This window comes from Scyliorhinus canicula, chromosome 5 (assembly GCF_902713615.1).
Source record: "Scyliorhinus canicula chromosome 5, sScyCan1.1, whole genome shotgun sequence".
In the NCBI taxonomy this organism is placed as follows: Eukaryota; Metazoa; Chordata; class Chondrichthyes; order Carcharhiniformes; family Scyliorhinidae; genus Scyliorhinus; species Scyliorhinus canicula.
The window spans coordinates 154,908,361-154,925,626 of record NC_052150.1 but is presented as its reverse complement, the minus strand read 5'-3'; the positions used below and the strand labels follow the sequence as shown (position 1 = coordinate 154,925,626).

The 17,266-nt window shown below is 42.5% G+C and overlaps 1 protein-coding gene across 2 annotated transcripts in view; it reads right to left on the bottom strand.

Moving 5' to 3' along the window:
• Positions 1 to 10,553: 10,553 nt before the first annotated feature.
• The window catches only part of LOC119966342 (ras-related protein Rab-5A), a 47,213-nt gene continuing 40,500 nt past the window's right edge, over positions 10,554 to 17,266 (bottom strand). For both annotated transcript variants that reach the window (XM_038797846.1, XM_038797847.1), the window contains one exon: positions 10,554 to 11,923. In XM_038797846.1, the coding sequence (XP_038653774.1) occupies positions 11,808 to 11,923 (116 nt within the window). In that variant the 3' untranslated portion in view covers positions 10,554 to 11,807. The remainder of the gene's footprint in view (positions 11,924 to 17,266) is intronic.

Sequence of the window (17,266 nt, the reverse complement as noted above, 5' to 3'; positions counted from 1 at the left end):
GTTTCATCCTTCCCACTCCTGCCATTAAGGGGGATCCAGGATAGGGTAGCGTCTAGGGGATGGGCAGGAGAGGGGAGCGTCTCGGCCATCTGCAAATAACTCATGGGGGCGGAGGAGACGCAGATCAAGGAGCTGAAGCGTAGGTGGGAGGAGGAGCTTGGTGGTGGGATGGAGGATGGCTTATGGGCGGACGCCTTGAACAAAATCAACGCGACCGCGACATGCACCAGGCTCAGCTTGATCCAATTCAAGGTGGTCCATCGGGCCCACATGACAATGGCCCGGATGAGTAGATTCTTTGGTGTGGAGGCCAGGTGTGTAAAATGTGCGGGAGGACCAGCGAACCATGTTCACATGTTCTTGGCGTTTCCAAAACTTAGGGGATATTGGCAGGGGTTTGTGGACGTCATGTCCAGAGTATTGAAAACAAGGGTGGTAATGAGTCCAGGGTGGCGATTTTTGGGGTGTCGAAAGACCCGGGAGTCCAGGGGGAGAAAGAGGCAGATGTTCTGGCCTTTGTTTACCTGGTAGTCCGGACATGGATACTGCTAACTTGAAGAGACTCAAAGCCCCTGAAGTCGGAGACCTGGCTAACTAACATGGTGAGCTTTCAGTTCGCCTTGAGAGGGTCATTGCTAGGGTTCGCCCATTTAGATTTTTAAAATCAGTCATGCTGATTAAATTGGCTTTGGCACCAGTGTCTAACTTCAATTGGACCATTGTACCGTTCACTTCAAGTGGTAGCAGCCATTTGTCCTCATCAACCGCATTTATTTTAAATGGAGTATCAGTTTTCATTTTTTAAAGTATTTTTTGATGTCTCCAAAAAATTCTTCTTCTCTGTTATTACTCCAACAAACAATGATATTTCAGCACTGGAGACTGTGTTTTCCACTGGGCAGACTGATCTGGGATTGAGCTTAGAGTAACAATTCTGAGCAAAGTTATTTTTTCCTTTGCATGTGGAACAAAACTTGCCAAACGCTGGACCCTGCCTTCATTTGTGTCTTTGACCACATCTTTTACACAGAAATTCTTCGTCCTGATCTTTAACCTGTTTATTGGTGTGTGAGGAGCTGCTGGAACTTTCCCGCCTTTTTGGAAAAAGGGCAGCATCCAGAGTGCTTTCTTCCAATAAGTGGAGATGCTGGCGTTGGACTGGGATGAGCACAGTAAGAAGTCTTACAACACCAGGTTAAAGTCCAACAGGTTTGTTTCGAATCACTAGCTTTCGGAGCGCTCTCCTTTCTCAGGTGAATGTGAGCTCCTTCACCTGAGGAAGGAGCTGCGCTCCGAAAGCTAGTGATTCAAAACAAACCTGTTGGACTTTAACCTGGTGTTGTTCTTGTCGGATGGCCTGCTTTATATTACAAGAGCACTTGTAGCTAAAGCTATAAACAATTTATTAACATTAATTGAGGATCAAATATATACAAAACAACAGATGAATAATAGTATGAACATGTACTATCTCTCTCCCAGCTGCCTAGTCAGTCGGAGGTCATCTGACTCTAACAGCCGCTTATATACTAATGAGACTCCTAGTGGTCAGTTGGTGAATTAAAACACAACCATAATATCACTACAGTTGTGGGGGCTGGAAGCACCATTAGAACTGGGAGCAGTCATGGAGAGCATCAACTCCATGCAGGCAGGGAAGGCCCCGGGAGAAGATGGATTCCCAGCGGACCTCTAAAAGATATTCACGCCAGCACTGGTCCTGCACTTGCAGGAGATGTTCACAGATTCACTAGCAAGGGGCATAAGCCTCAATCTCGCTGATACCCAAGAAAGATATAGACCCAACCTAATGAAGGTCCTATAGATCCCATTCCTCTGCTTAACACAGCCGTGAAAATACTGGTCAAGATCTTGGCCAGGCAACTTGAGAACTACCTACCAGAGATGGTCGCAGAGGACCAGACGGACTTTGTTAAGGGGAGGCAGCTAACATCTAACATCAGGCACCTACTGAACATGATAATGACCCCATCCGGGAAGGGAACACCAGAGATGACCATCTCCCTTTAAGCAGAAAAGGCCTTAAACATGGTCAAGTGGAAGGACCTCATAGAGGTACTGGAGTGGTTTGGGCTTGGAGTAGGGTTCACCACCTGGGTGAAACTTCTGTGCAGCGTTCCCACGGTGAGCGTGCGGACTAACACCACCAGCTCTAAATACTTCCAGCTGTACAGTGGCACAAGGCAAGGATGCCCGCTGTCCCCGCTTCTATTCGCTCTGGCAATCAAACCACTGGCAATCACCGTCAGAACGGCAAAAAATTGGAAGGGGATCCAGAGAGGGGACAGAAAGTACAGAGTCTCACTCTCTGCGGATGACCTGCTCTTCTACATCTCGGACCCCCAAAGCAGCATGGAGGGGATAATAAAGCTCCTGAAAGAATATGGTGCCTTCTCTGGCTACAAACTCAACCTGAACAAAAGTGAAATCGTCTCAGTGAACTTGCAAGGGAGAGGGGCAGAGCTGGAGGGACTGTCATTTAAACAAGCCTAAAACAAATTCTGTTACCTAGGAATCCAAATTGCCCACAGCTGCACATGGATCCACCAATGGAACCTGACAAGTCTGGTGGAGGAAGTAAAGGAGCTGCAGAGATAGGACACTCCCACCGTCCGCGGTGGGGAGAGTGCAAACGATCAAGATGAATGTATTGCCCAGCTTCCTCTTCCTGTTCAGGTCCATACCAATCTACATCCCAAAGGCCTTTTTTAACACAGTAGACAAAATGATAATGGCGTTTGTGTGTGTGTTGGGCGGAGAAGGGTGGGGGGGGGGGGGGGGGGGGGAGATGGTGGAAGAACGTCCAAGCGTCCCCAAAAATATCCTGCAGAGAAAGAAAAGCATGGGAGGCCTGGCCCTCCCAAATCTGCAATTACCACTGGGCGGCCACAGCAGAAACAATGAGAGGATGGGGAAGGGAGCCGGAAACAGAATGGGTTAGAGGAGGCCTCCTGCATAGTGTCGTTCCTACAGGCCCTTACCACAGCAAAGGTCCCATCCCCGCCAGCCAAACTCTCTGCAAGCCCATTGGTAATAGCCATGTTCTGTACACGGAGTCAGCTAAGGCAACACTTCGGCCTGACAGAAATGTCGACCGAGGCCCCCATCTGCAACATTCACAGGTTCGTACCAGCCACAATGGCGCCACCTTTAAAAGGTGGAGGAAGGGTGGGTGGATACTGACAATTAGGGATTTTTACACAGACGACAGACTAGTAATGCTAGAACGGTTTCAATTGCCCAAAGGGAACAAACTGCGACACTTACAAATCAAAACTTTCCTCCGTAAAGAAATTATAACATACACATGGACGCTGGGACACGCACTGACAGAGGAGCTGTTGGATGCTGCCGACTTAGGGAAGAGGGAACTGAAGGACCTTGTATGGGGAATGTTAGAGGAGGCACATTCCCCCTGGACAAGACAAGGAAAAATGGGAAGAACGAGGGCTAGAAATAGGATGGGGGCTCTTGAACGAAGCACTGAATAGGGCAAACTCCGCCTCCACATGCACAAGGCTAAGCCTAATGCAGCTGAAAATGGTGCGCACGTGAAAAATAATGAGCAGGTTCTTTCTGGAGGTGGAGGACAAATGGAAATGATGCCAGGAAGGCCCAGTTAACCACACCCATATGTTTTGGGCCTGCCCCAGACTTGTCGAGTTCTGGACAGCCTTCTTTGAGGCAATGTTCAAGGTTGTGGGGGTGAGGGTGGAGGCAGTACTTCGGGGTATCAGATCAGCCAGAACTCTTCATGGAGAGGGGTACCGATGCACTAGCCTTTGCCTCCCTAATCACCCGCCGAAGAATCCTGCTCAGCTGGTGATCCGCAGCAGCACCCATAGCTGCAGACCGGCTGTCCGACCTATCGGAATTTCTCCAAATGGAGAAAATCAAATTCATCACCTGAGGGGTGGAAGAGAGCTTCCACAAGACATGGAAGCCATTCACCGACTGGGAGCCAACAGCCAATAGAGCGAGGGGAGGGGTGGCACAGATGAGCCACAGATGGTAAAGGAAAGGAAAGGGGGGGGGGGGAAGAAAAACCTATAAGAAGGGCGCAGGGCACAAGGGACACAGCCACAGGGGACAGACCCAAGGGCAAATAGAGGACCGGGAGGGCAGCAACATGTGGGGAAACACAAGCCAGGGCCAACAACAGACGGGGCAACTGAAGGGCCCACAGTCACTGAAGGGAGACAAAACAGGAAAATGTAAATTACGTCTAGCGAGCCTTGTACTATTGTTGGTTTTTTAATTTTTTCTCGTGTAAATACAACCACACCTTGATTGTCTTTGTCAAACACTACACATGGGTATAACATTGCTAACTCAACGTTCGAACTGAATTAACTTAAAATGTGAAAACCAATAAAAGAAAATTCTTAAAATAAAAAAATTGGCAAGTCATGCTGCAGCTGTACAGAACCTTAGTTAGGCCACATTTGGAATATTGTGTACATTTCTGGTCGCCACACTACGAGAAGGATGTGGATGCTTTGGAGAGGATACAGAAGAGGTTTACCAGGGTGTTGCCTGGTCTGGAGCGTATTAGCTACGAGGAGAGGTTGGATAAATTCAGATTGTTTTCACTGGACCGATGGAGATTGAGGGGCAACCTGATAGAGGTTTACAAAATTATGAGTGGCATGGACAGAGTGGCTAGTCAGACACTTTTTCCCAAGGTAGAAAAGTCAATTACTAGGGAACATAGGTTTAAGGGGCGAGGGGCAAACTTTAGAGTAGATGTGCGAGGGACGTTTTTTTTTTACAGAGGGTGGTGAGTGCCTGGAACATGCTGCCGGGGAGGAGATAGAAGCAGAAACATCTGTTTGAGCTGCTCGCATAAAAATACTTTTCACTGTACCTTGGTACAGGTGAGAATAAACAAATCCAAAATGAAATGAAAATGAAAATCGCTTATTGTCACGAGTAGGCTTCAATGAAGTTACTGTGAAAAGCCCCTAGTCACCACATTCCGGCGCCTGTCCGGGGAGGCTGGTACGGGAATCGAACCGTGCTGCTGGCCTGCTTGGATTGCTTTAAAAGCCAGCGATTTAGCCCAGTGAGCTAAACCAGCCCCAATAGCAGGGTTTAAAAGGCATCTTGACAAATACATCAATAGGATGGGAATATGAGGACGCGGACATGAGAAGCACAAAATGCTTTAGTTTACACAGGCATCATGATCGGCGCAGGCTTGGTTGGCCGAAGGTCCTGTTCCTGTGCTGTTCTGTTCTTTGTTCTTTATGACTGCACAGTATTCAGCACCATTCACGAAGCATCAGATAATGAAGCAGTCCATGTTCAAATGCAGCAAGACTTGGACAATATCCAGGCTCGGGCTGACAAATAGCAAGTTATATTTGCGCCACATAAATGCTAGGCAATGACCATCTACGACAAGAGAGAATCTAACCATTGCCCTTGACATTCAATGGTGTTAGAGTCAGAGGTTTACAGCATGGAAACGGGCCCTTCGCTCAACTTGTCCATGTCACCCAGTTTTTAACCACAAAGCTACTCCCAATTGCCCCCATCCCTCGATAATCATCTTACCCATATAACTGTCTAAATGCTTTTTAAAAGACAAAATTGTGCCCACCCCACTACTGCGTCTGGCAGCTCATGCCAGACACTCACCAATCGGTGTGTGAAAATGTTGCCCCTCTGAACCCTTTTGTATCTCTCCCCTCTCACCTTAAACCTATGCCTCTCGTTGTAGGCTCCCTACCGTTGGGAAAATATGTTGACTATCTACCTTATATATGCCCTTCATTATTTTATAGACCTCTATAAGATCACCCCTAAGCCTCCTACGCTCCAGGGAAAAAAGTCCCAATCTATCCTTGTAACTTATACCATCAAGTTCCGAAAGCATCCTAGTAAATCTTTTCTGCACTTTCTAGTTTAATAATATCCTTTCTATAATAGGGTGACCAGAACTGTACACAGTATTCCAAGTGTGGCCTTACTAATGCCATTACAACTTCAACAAGACATCTCAACTCCTGTATTCAATATTCTGACCAATGAAACCAAGCATGCCGAATGCCTTCACCACCCTGTCCACCTGTGACTCCACTTTCAAGGAGCTATGAACCTGTACTTCTAGATCTCCTTGTCCTATAACTCTCCCAAACACTCTACCATTAACTGAGTATTTCCCCAATTTGATCTACCAAAATGAACACCTCACATTTATCCAAATTAAACTCCATCTATCTTTCATTGGCATTACCATCATTGAATTCCCCAAATCAACATCCTGGGGGTTATCATTGTAAGGGCCATTCCTTTGATTCCCTTATTTCCCATTTCTTTTATTTTGCTGTTATCATTTTTGATCCATGGATTTTTAATGGACATATACCTTTAAGTCAAGCAGAGTAAGTGAGTAACCCAAAAGTTACAAAACAGTACACTGTGCTAGCTTTGAAAGCAGAACTCAGACTTTTTGGCACCCGAGAGATCGGAGGGATATGGTTGGTTGATAGCCAATGAATTGGCCAAAAGGCCGTATTCTGCCCAGCAACAGGTGGTGATTGGCTCCTTCCTTAGTGAAATGGACTTCAGACAACCAGTTAAAGGACAGTTGAGTCCTGGACTCTCGACGAAGAGACTCTGAGTCTCTCGATTTCTCCAGAGAAGCTGCGTAACTGATGTACTTCTGAACCTACCTGGATGAATCTACAGTAAAAACAATTACAGACTAAAAGCAGGAACTGTGAACTGAAAGCCGAGACTGGAGGAAGTGCTAGAAGACAATAATCTGAAACAAATACTCTTCTCCTTTTACTTTCATTATTTTTACTCCCCTCTTTGTCTGTCTTGCGTATATGTATAGAGGGTGGAGCGAGTTAATGGAGAGGGTAGGTTTAGATATTGGTTAACCAGTTGTATTTGCTGCATATTTAATTATAGTTATTAGCAAATTTAATTGTGTTTAAACTTACAAACCTGGTGATTGTAGTTATTGGACAGCCAAGGGCCATACTTTGGGTGTTTTTCTAAGAATTATTTGTTAAGGTTCCTTAGGCAGCACCTTCGAAACCTATGACCACTACCATCTAGAAGGGCAAGGGCAGCAGATGCCTGGGAAGTACATCACATGGAAGTTCCCCAAGTCACTCACCACCCTGACTTGGAAATATATCGCTGTTCCTTCACGGTCACAAAATCCTGCAACTCTGTCCCTGACAGCACAGTGGATGTACCTACACCTCAGCGACTGCAGCTGTTCAAAAAGGCAGCTCACTACAACCTTCTGAAGAACTAGGAATGGGCAATAAATGGTGGTCTAGCCTGTGACGCCCACATCCCAGAAATGAATAAAAGCTATATAAACTTCGATTAGACTGAGCCACTATTGTTGGTTCCAAAATCAGGGAGGAGCATGGGATTGCAATGGAAGGTTTGGTGGAGACCAGTGGGAGAATTAGGGAATCTAACTGTAATTGCAGATAATGGACAAATATGAAGAAAACTACAATTTATCTTTGGCCAGTATATTTGTGACATGAATCTAAACATTCTAGACAAGTTGTTCATATTCGGATGAAATAATAACTCAATTTTGCAAAACTCAAAACAAGTATGTGAAAAATTTCCCAAGTGAGCAATTTTGAAGTGCAAAATTAGTTAAAATATAGTAAAATGTGAAAACAAGGTATTTTATCAAAATTCAAACTCCAAATAGTTTATATAAGCTATAAAAGTGGGTGGCATGTTTGCACAGTGGTTAGCACTGTTGCTTCACAGCACCAGGATCGATTCCCAGCTTGGGTCAGTGTCAGTGAGTCATCTGCACCTTCTCCCCATGTCTGCATGGGCGTCCTCCAGGTGCTCCGGTTTCTTCCCACAAGTCCCAAAAGACGCGCTTGTTAGTTGAATTGGAAATTCTGAATTCTCCCTCTGTATCCGAACAGGCGCTGGAATGTGGCAACTAGGGGCTTTTCACAGTAACTTTATTGCAGTGTTAATGCAAGCCTACTTGTGACAATAAAGATTATAATTAATCATATTCAGAGGAGAGTTAAAAAAATGTATTACTCACAATCCTTTCTGGCTTTGTCACAGTCAAATCTGACAATACTAGTTTTTGACATGCATTTTCATTTGAATGACACCTTTGCTACAAATGATTGGATTAATCAGTGTCAGCCTTGCCTCAATGCTGGGTATCATACTTCTGTGTCAGGTTGTGAGACACTGTCTGAAACATATTAGCAAGACTGATACCTGTGCCAGTGAGTGACAGATGTCAGAGTATACTCTTTGGGAAGAAATATTAAACTACATCGGTCTCCTGTCTCGTGGATACCAACAATCCCACAACACTAATTAGAGAATAGTCTCTGGTAATACGTCCAACCCTTATTGCTTTGTCTGTGCAAATTTGATCCTGTGCTTCCTATGTTACAACAGGAAAGACACTTCAAAAAGTACGTCCTAGGCTCGGAAGCGCTTTTGGATGCCCTGAGGTCACGAAAGCTTCTATAGAAATGCAAGTCTGACTTTACCTTAATTAGTCATTAGAAATATCTTCCAACTGGAAGCTCGTGTGATTTAATTCATTTTGTCCAATTAAGGGGCAATTTAGCATGGCCAGTTTACCTACCTTGCACATCTTTTTGGGTTGTGATGGTGAAACCCCAAGCAAACGCGGAATGTGCAAATTCCACACGGACAGTGACCAAGGGCCAGGATCGAACCTGGGACCACAGCGCATTGAGACACCACTGCATCACCATGTAATATTTTAAGGTCATCTATTGGGGTTCCAAATAAATTGAGTGTATTGAACAGCAGGCCTACTAAAACTAAAATTGTTGTTTAAGATTGAAAAGTTGGAACTGAAGAAGGGTGACATGTTTAATCTAAAATGATTAAAGTATATCAGAACAGTTTGTAAACATAGAGAACATACAGTATAGCAACACAAAATTAAAGTATTACACTATTAGTTTAAGCCAGGTTTGTTCAACCCCCAGCATGCACCTGGCCGCTGAAGACGCTGTGAAGCCCAGAGCATGATTCTGAAATGCCAATCAAACAGGCACGTTGGAATGGATGGTTCTTCTGGAAGCTGCTCCTCCATGAGGTGCTGCTCTGCTACCATGTTTGTTAATATGCCCTCTAGAACCATGGCAACCTTACTGACTAATTATACACTTATTTGAAGGAAGATAAATTAATTTTAACAGTTGGATATGTTCCTTGTATTTTATGGGGGCTGAATTTTAGTATACATTTTGATATACTACCCATATAAATTTGCAAAAAGATACTGAAAGGCATGTGAAGATAGAAAAAAAGAGCACATCAAATGGTGCGGGGTTTTGAGGTGAACTTGCAGGTGTTCCCGTGCATCTATGGCCTTTGAGGTGGCAGAGGTCGTGGATATGGAAGATGCTGTTGAAGAGGCATTGGCAAGATGACAGTGCAGCATGTAGATGGCACACTAGTGTCAGTAGTGAATGTTTGTGAAAGGGGTGCCAAGCAACCAGGCTGCTTTGTCCTGGATGGTGCCAAACTTTATAAGTATTGTCGGAGATCCCTTTACACTCATCCAGACAAGGGGAGAATATTTCATTATACTCCTGACTGGTGTCTTATAGATGGTGGGCAGGCAGTGGATTACCAACCTCAGAATGCTGTCACTGACCTATTCTTGTCGACATTTACATGGCTAGTACAATTCAGTTTCCAGCAACTCCCAGGAATTTGATGGGGGATTCAACAATGGCCATTGTGTGGCATGAGTATTACTCGCCACTTATCAGTCTAAGTCTGAATGTTGTCTATATATAGCAAGATCTGTACAGGCTGCTTTGGTATCTAAGGAGTCACATTGCAAAGAACAAACATTCCCATATCAGACCTGCTAATGGAAGGAAGGTAATTGATGAAGCAGAATGTAGGTGGCTGGCCAGCAATGTCCTGTGGATGAGGCGATTGGCTTCTAACACCTATTTTCCTTTGTGCTATATGTCACTAACCAAGACCACTTTTCACGATTCCCATTAACTTTGATGCTATCACCTTCGACATCCAGGACAGGAACTCACTTATCTCACCTCTTGAATTCAGCTTTGTTCATGCTTGGACTAAGGAGTGGCCTGAGTGGAACCCAGACTGAGCATGTTATTGGCAAGTACTGCTTGATAGCAGTATCAACAACACCTTCCATCACTTAGTAGACGATCAAGGGAGATTGATGGGATAGTAAATGGAAAGACTGAATTTGCACTGCTTTCAATTTCATCAGAATGAATTTTTTAAAATGGAGCAGGGTGTCAGTTTGCCAAATAATGACTGAACATGGTTTCCTTTGACTTCAAACCACTTAAAATATTTAAATATCCTTTATCAACATCTTAAAGCTGAAGGAATCTCAAAAGTTCTATCAGGAATTGTATGTGTACTGAAAACTTTAAGTTTCACGTCATCTTATATTTGAAAATAAGTCATGGATGTTTGACAGATTTAATATATTTCTAACATTCCAGTTCAGAAATTTTTCAAAATGATTTAACACCAACATTTTGAATATTTTTATTTACATGTATACTTTAACAAATTGATTAGAGGCGTCCAATTTCTAACAGGTGAATAAATACAAAAACCGTTAAATGTTAATTTTAGTTCTGAAACATTGAATTCACATGGATTCAGTCAAAGGAGGAAGAGTTTACATATCAGATCATGAATATCTTGATTATTGCATTTTTAAAAATTCAATCATTAGTTTGCCCATTGTTAAATGTAAAGCCTTTACCCGTGCTCCTTTTGCTAGATGTTTCATCTTAATGCAATGGCATAAATGTTTTTAACCTGTTGTGCTATTGGTTTATCAGATAATTCACCTTTTAGAAGATATGTCCACAGTACTGCAACTAACTACAAAAATTGTGCATTACAATGGAAAAAGAAAAACATTCTGTAACAAAAAAAATACACATTTGGGAATTGGAAGAAAAATTACTGAAGGAATACACGGTCATTACTTACAGTACATACATTTGTAGAGTACTCTGTCATATTTATATCATAATTAAAAGGTTTCATAATCCTTCTAGAGCAAATCATGTGATCTACTTCAATTAGTTCTGTATTTTAATGATTTGTTTTCAGTATGGCATTCCTACCAGAGCAGTCTGATAAGTAAATGCAGACCAAGTCGTAATACCCTATTTACAAGAAATGGATCTCAGTAAATCGCAAAGTAATGATATTGAGGGAATATACACAAGAAAATATTAGTGCAAGGAGTGGTACAGCTTTTACAGAACAACCTGCCAAAATAGAGTTCAATTCCATTATAATTCTATCTGCAGACCAGATTACTGAATGAAACTGAACATTTTAAAGTTATTTCCAATAAATAATTTGATTATGTTGGTTTTAATATACTGTACATCCAATATAAACATTTAAGAAGCGTTAACCAAATGGTCACCTCTTTGTTAACAATTGGATACAGTCAATAGTACAAATTTAAATTGAACCAATTTAGCAGGTTAAAGTTTTATTTATTTGTCATTAGTTCATCCCGACAGAAGGCAAAATTTATGCTTGTATTGAGCGATGCATGCATCTACCAACTGAAGAGAAGAGCACTTTACATTTTAAAAGTTAAGACATAAATCTTGTATTAGAAATGTAACTATATGCTTTTGCTCTAAATTTTGAAATTGTTGAGGGTCATCTGTTAACACCAGGTTTTCCATTACAAAGCAGTAGTGAGGTGGATACTTGGAAATGGAATTGCATTAGAAACAGACCTAGTTACTACAGCACTGGCTCTTCGTCTGTTGGGTGGGTTCATGAAGATCTACTCCTCTGCTTCTTCCACTGTTTGGTCCTGTATTCTGAGGCTCATTCTTAGGCAATTTCTTTGCTGCAAAGGATGAGATTGCAGATTAAAGTCTTAACAGTTCAGTTCCTGGGCCTCGATCAATGAATATGTTTCAGTATTTCTGCTCAAAATAACTTTTTGTTATTTGAATGCACCACATTCCAACCCAGTCAGAAATGCTGAATTTCAAATCTCTCCATGGATGATCCTAAACTAGTGCTCTGGTCCAGAGCCAATAACTATCGGAAACTTATCAAAGCCTATCTTAATTCTCTATCCAACCCACTGGCATCTGTCCTCAGACTGCTACACTGTTCCAAAGAAGCTCAACGCAAGTTTGAGAAACAGCATCTCATTTTCAATTATACACTTCACAATTTTTCAGACTCAGTTCAACAATTTCAGATTATAACCTGTACCGCCTTGTATTTTTGGATGCCAAAACACATTACATCTCAATTTTTCTAGTTCTGATGAAAGGTCAGAATTAGGAGTTGGCATGGAGCTGTGGGAGACTGTCGGGAGCCAAGGAACAGCAGAGGGATTGCAGTGCAGACTACCTTGCTGGGAGTTGGAGTGGAAGGGTGCACCATTTCACCTACTGCAAGTCAGCAGTGGAATAAAATGTGGCTGGGACTTCACCAGAAACTAGCAAGTTGATTGGCTGTTAAGTGCTCAATGCAAATTAAGCAGAACCTCAAAAGGTAATAAATCTCTGGATTATTACCCAAGCATTGTGTAAATTGTCAGAAGGTAAATAGGAATTGTGACACTGATGCAGCGCTCAAAGACTAGTGCAGGAGAAGTTGGTTTCAGTTTGTGGGGCACTGGCATCAGCACTGGGGAATGTACCATTGGGATGGTCTATACCTGAACAGTGCTTGAACCAGTGTTTCAGCGACTGCAATACTGGGGAAGTAGAGAGAACTTTAAACTAAACAAGAGGGGAAGATGGGTGATGGATCAAGCTTGGGTGGATGCAGCACATCAAGGAGTAGAGTCAAAGCAGTAGAGCAAACTAATAAAATGGTGGGCAGCACGGTAGCATGGTGGTTAGCATCAATGCTTCACAGCTCCAGGGTCCCAGGTTCGGTTCCCGGCTGGGTCACTGTCTGTGCGGAGTCTGCACATCCTCCCCGTGTGCGCGTGGGTTTCCTCCGGGTGCTCCGGTTTGCTCCCACAGTCCAAAGATGTGCAGGTTAGGTGGATTGGCCATGATAAATTGCCCCTTAGTGTCCTAAAAAGTAGGGGGGGGGGGGGGGGGGGTTGTTAGGGTTACGGGTATAGGGTGGATACGTGGGTTTGAGTAGGGTGATCATTGTTCGGCACAACATTGAGGGCTGAAGGGCCTGTTCTGTGCTGTACTGTTCTATGTTCTAAAATGGGACTTGAGGGTTAGAAAATGGCAGGAAGAGATTAAAAAGAAAACAAAGAGCGCATCAACTGTCAAGACAAGATGTTACAAAGATAACAAAAAGATAAAACTAAAGGTTCTGTACCTAAATGTATGTAGCATTCAAGGTAAATTAATGTATAGTGCACATTGAAGTAAATATGATCTGATAGCAATTAGAGATGTAGCTGAAGGTTGGCAAGGATTTGGTCTGAATATTGATATTCATGATATTTCAGAAGAGTAGGAAGCTAGGTGAAGGGATAGCGCTGTTAATCAAAGATGGCACAGGTACATTAATTAGAGATGACCTTGGTGCAGATGATCAGGAATTAGAATCGGTTTGGGTGGAGATGAGGAATAGTCAGGGAAATAGATCACTCATGGAAGAGGTCTACCGGCCCTCTTAATAGTTAACACTATGTAGGACAAAGTATACAAGAAGAAATATCAGATGTTTATGATAAAAGCACAGTAATAATCATGGGTGATTTCAATCTACATATAAACTGGAAAAAATCAGACTGGCTATAGGATTCTGGAGCCAAAGAGCAGATTATTTTTTTAAATAATCTTTATTGTCACAAGTAGGCTTACATTAACACTGCAATGACGTTACTGTTAAAAGCCATATTAAACTTGGTATTATGACAGGATTAATGACCTCAGAATAAAGGAAGTACCTCAGTGGTAGCGACCACAATGAATGAATTTTAAATCCAGTTTGAAAGAGAGCAGAGTGGATCTAAGACTTGTATTTTAAACTTAAATAAGGGCAACTATTTGGACATGAGGCTGAGCGAGCTCAAGATGAACTGGGATACCAGACTGGATCAATACTAGCAGACATAAGGGGATAATGCACAATAGTTTGTTCAAGTACATTCTTACTATAAAGAATTATTCTAATGGGAGGACCCACAATCGATGATTAACTAAATAAGTTAAAGAAAGCATGAAGCGCATGGAAAAAGCACATAGCTGCAAAGATGAGTGGAAGGACAGATGATTGGTCAGAGTATAAAGAATGACAGAGAAGGCCTGGGAAAGGTTAAACTGGGAGAAAGAAATTGGAGTATGAGCGGAAGCTGGCTAGAAATGTTAAAAAAAATAGCAAGAGTTTCTACAGTATTTAAAATGGGAAAAAAATGTCGGTCCTCTAGAGTAACAATGGGAGTGAATAGTGTATAACAAGGCATTGGCGGATGAAATATTTTGCTCGTGTTCAATATCAAGGATACAAAAAAAAAACACTAGTAATAGCAGTAAATCAGGAGGTTGAAGGGAGAGAGAAACTTGGTGAGATTGCAATCACTAGGGAAGCAGTTCCAAGACAACTGATGGAACTGCAGGCTGAAAAATGTCTTATAGAATTTACAGTGCAGAAGGAGGCCATTCGGCCCATTGAGTCTGCACCGGCTCTTGGAAAGAGCACCCTACACACCACACCTCCACCCTATCCCCATAACCCAGTAACCCCACCCAACACTAAAGGCAATTTAGCATGGCCAATCCACCTAACCTGCACATCTTTGGACTGTGGGAGGAAACCGGAGAAAACCCACACACACACGGGGAGAACGTGCAGACTCCGCACATACAGTGACTCAAGTCGGGAATCGAACCTGGGACCCTGGAGCTGTGAAGCAATTGTGCTAACCACTATGCTATCGTGCTGTCCTTCTTGGTCCTGGTGGACTCAATCCTAGCTCTTAAAGGAGGTGGTTAACGAGATAGATAAGGCGTTAATTTTTCAAAATTGGCTAGATTTGAAACGGCTCCATCAGACTCGAAAGCAACAATATAACCCCCCTATTCAAGAAAGGAGGGAGGCAGACAACAAGAAACTATTGGCCAGTTAGCTCGACGTCTATCGTGGGGATGTTGTTAGAATCATTGAGGTTGCAGCTGGGTATTTCGAAAATCTCACGGTAATCGGGAGGAGTCAGCACATTGTGAACGAAAAGTAATTTAAAAAAAATAAATCTAAGAGTACCCAATTATTTTTTTCCAATTAAGGGGCAATTTAGTGTGGCCATTCCACCTACCCTGCACATCTTTTGGGTTGTGGGGGTGAAACACACGCAGACACAAGGACAATATACAAACTCGAAAAATAGATTTAACCAAATTATTGGAATGTTTTGAAGGAGTAACATGTGCTATAATCAAGAGGAGCCTGCATACATGCTGTGCTTGGATTTCCACAATGCATTTGATAAAGTATTGTGGAAAAAAGGTAATGGTGTGCAGGTAACATTAGTTTAGATAGAAGATTGGATGGAGAAAACAGTATGCATAAATGGGCCTTTTTCTGATTGACAGGATGGAATAGCGGAGTCCCACCAAGTGTTTGTGCTGGGATTTCAACCTTTTACAATTTACATCAATTACTTAGATTGGGAGGGGGGGGGGGGGGGGGGGGGGGGTTTGAAGGAATGGTAGATAGATTTGCAAGACGATACATAGACCGGGAGGAAAGTCTGCGAACAGGACATAAGGATATAGAGAGGTTGAGCGAGTGGGCAAATATTTGGCAGATGGAGTACGAGGGGAAAATGTAGCTGTTCACTTTGGCAGGAAAAAAGTATAGTACGACTTAAAATGGAGAACGACTTCAGAAGCTATGTGTTTTCGTGCACGAGTCATCAAAACATATGCAAGTACAGCATGCAATCAAGACTAATGGAATATTATCCTTTATTACAAGAGAAATTGAACATAAAGGAAGGATATTATGCTTTGGAGGTTCCCTAGATTGATCTCTGGAATGAGCTGGCTGTCTTATATGGATAGGTTGGGCTTGTTTCCATTGGTGTTTAGAAGAATGAGGGGGACTTGATTGATGTATGCAAGATCCTGAATGGTCTTGACAAGGGAAGTATGGAAAGGATGTTTCCTTTTGTGTGCAACGGTAGATAGTTTTTTTATTAGGCAAAGGAATCAAAACTTGTCGCAGGTAGATGGGAATGTCGAACTCCCAAGCACAAACAGGTCAGCCACGATTTTGCTGAATGGCGGAGCAGGCTCAAGGGACCGAATGATCAATTTCTCCTTCCATTTTGTATGTTCGTTAGGCCAACTGGAAACATTAATGTTGTTTCTTTCCACAGATGCTGACTGGAATTGCTGAGTATGTGCAGCATTTTCTGCTTTTATTTTATATTTAACACTTGACTTTCCTTTTTCAACCATCCTTCGTAAGAAAGATGATAAAGAAAGAATGGAGAAAAAGAATGAAATAGCAAAACAGCAAATCAAATAAAATTAGTTTGTTGAAACGTCAGAAACTTTCAGATGACAAATAAGTTAGAATGTACAAGTGCTTAGTATAAAGGAATTAATGTTTCTACAAGACACTTGCATCATCTAGCTGAAACACTTGGGTTTAACAACTTTAGGCCTTAATTCTATTAGGCAGCAAGAATGGTGGCACCAGAGCCACTGAAAGAAAATATAGTATGGACTAGTATTTGGGGAGCGGATCCTCTATTGATAGATTGTCAGGGTGTTTCAAACCCCTTGGGTCTACCTGCTTTTCTTCTACCACATTTCTTGGTCATGGAAGTTTTTAGGCAGGTATTCCATGCTTCCCTTTGCTTTTATTCTATTGTAACCATCTCCACCTCGGAATTTATGTTGTTCCCATAAGTATCTTATTGTTGCCTTGCTTCATAATCCCTTGTTATTTTAATTATCCTTGCTCTCTACCCTATTAAAAGAGCTTTTCCTATTGCTCTTTGCCTACACCTATACCCTGCTCTACACCGATAAAAGCTTTCCATCTCCAAGCATCTTCCAATTCAGGTTATTGACTAGTAGCATTAACCCAGTACCCCTCCCTACAGACCTGCTGCAGCTTTCTAACATTTCATTTTTATCTCACATTTAAGTATCCACACTATTTTGCATTTGGTTTAATGGCTACTTTCATTTAGTGAGAAGTTATTAAATTACATGGTTTATACATTCCTGAAACTACCCAGAAACTT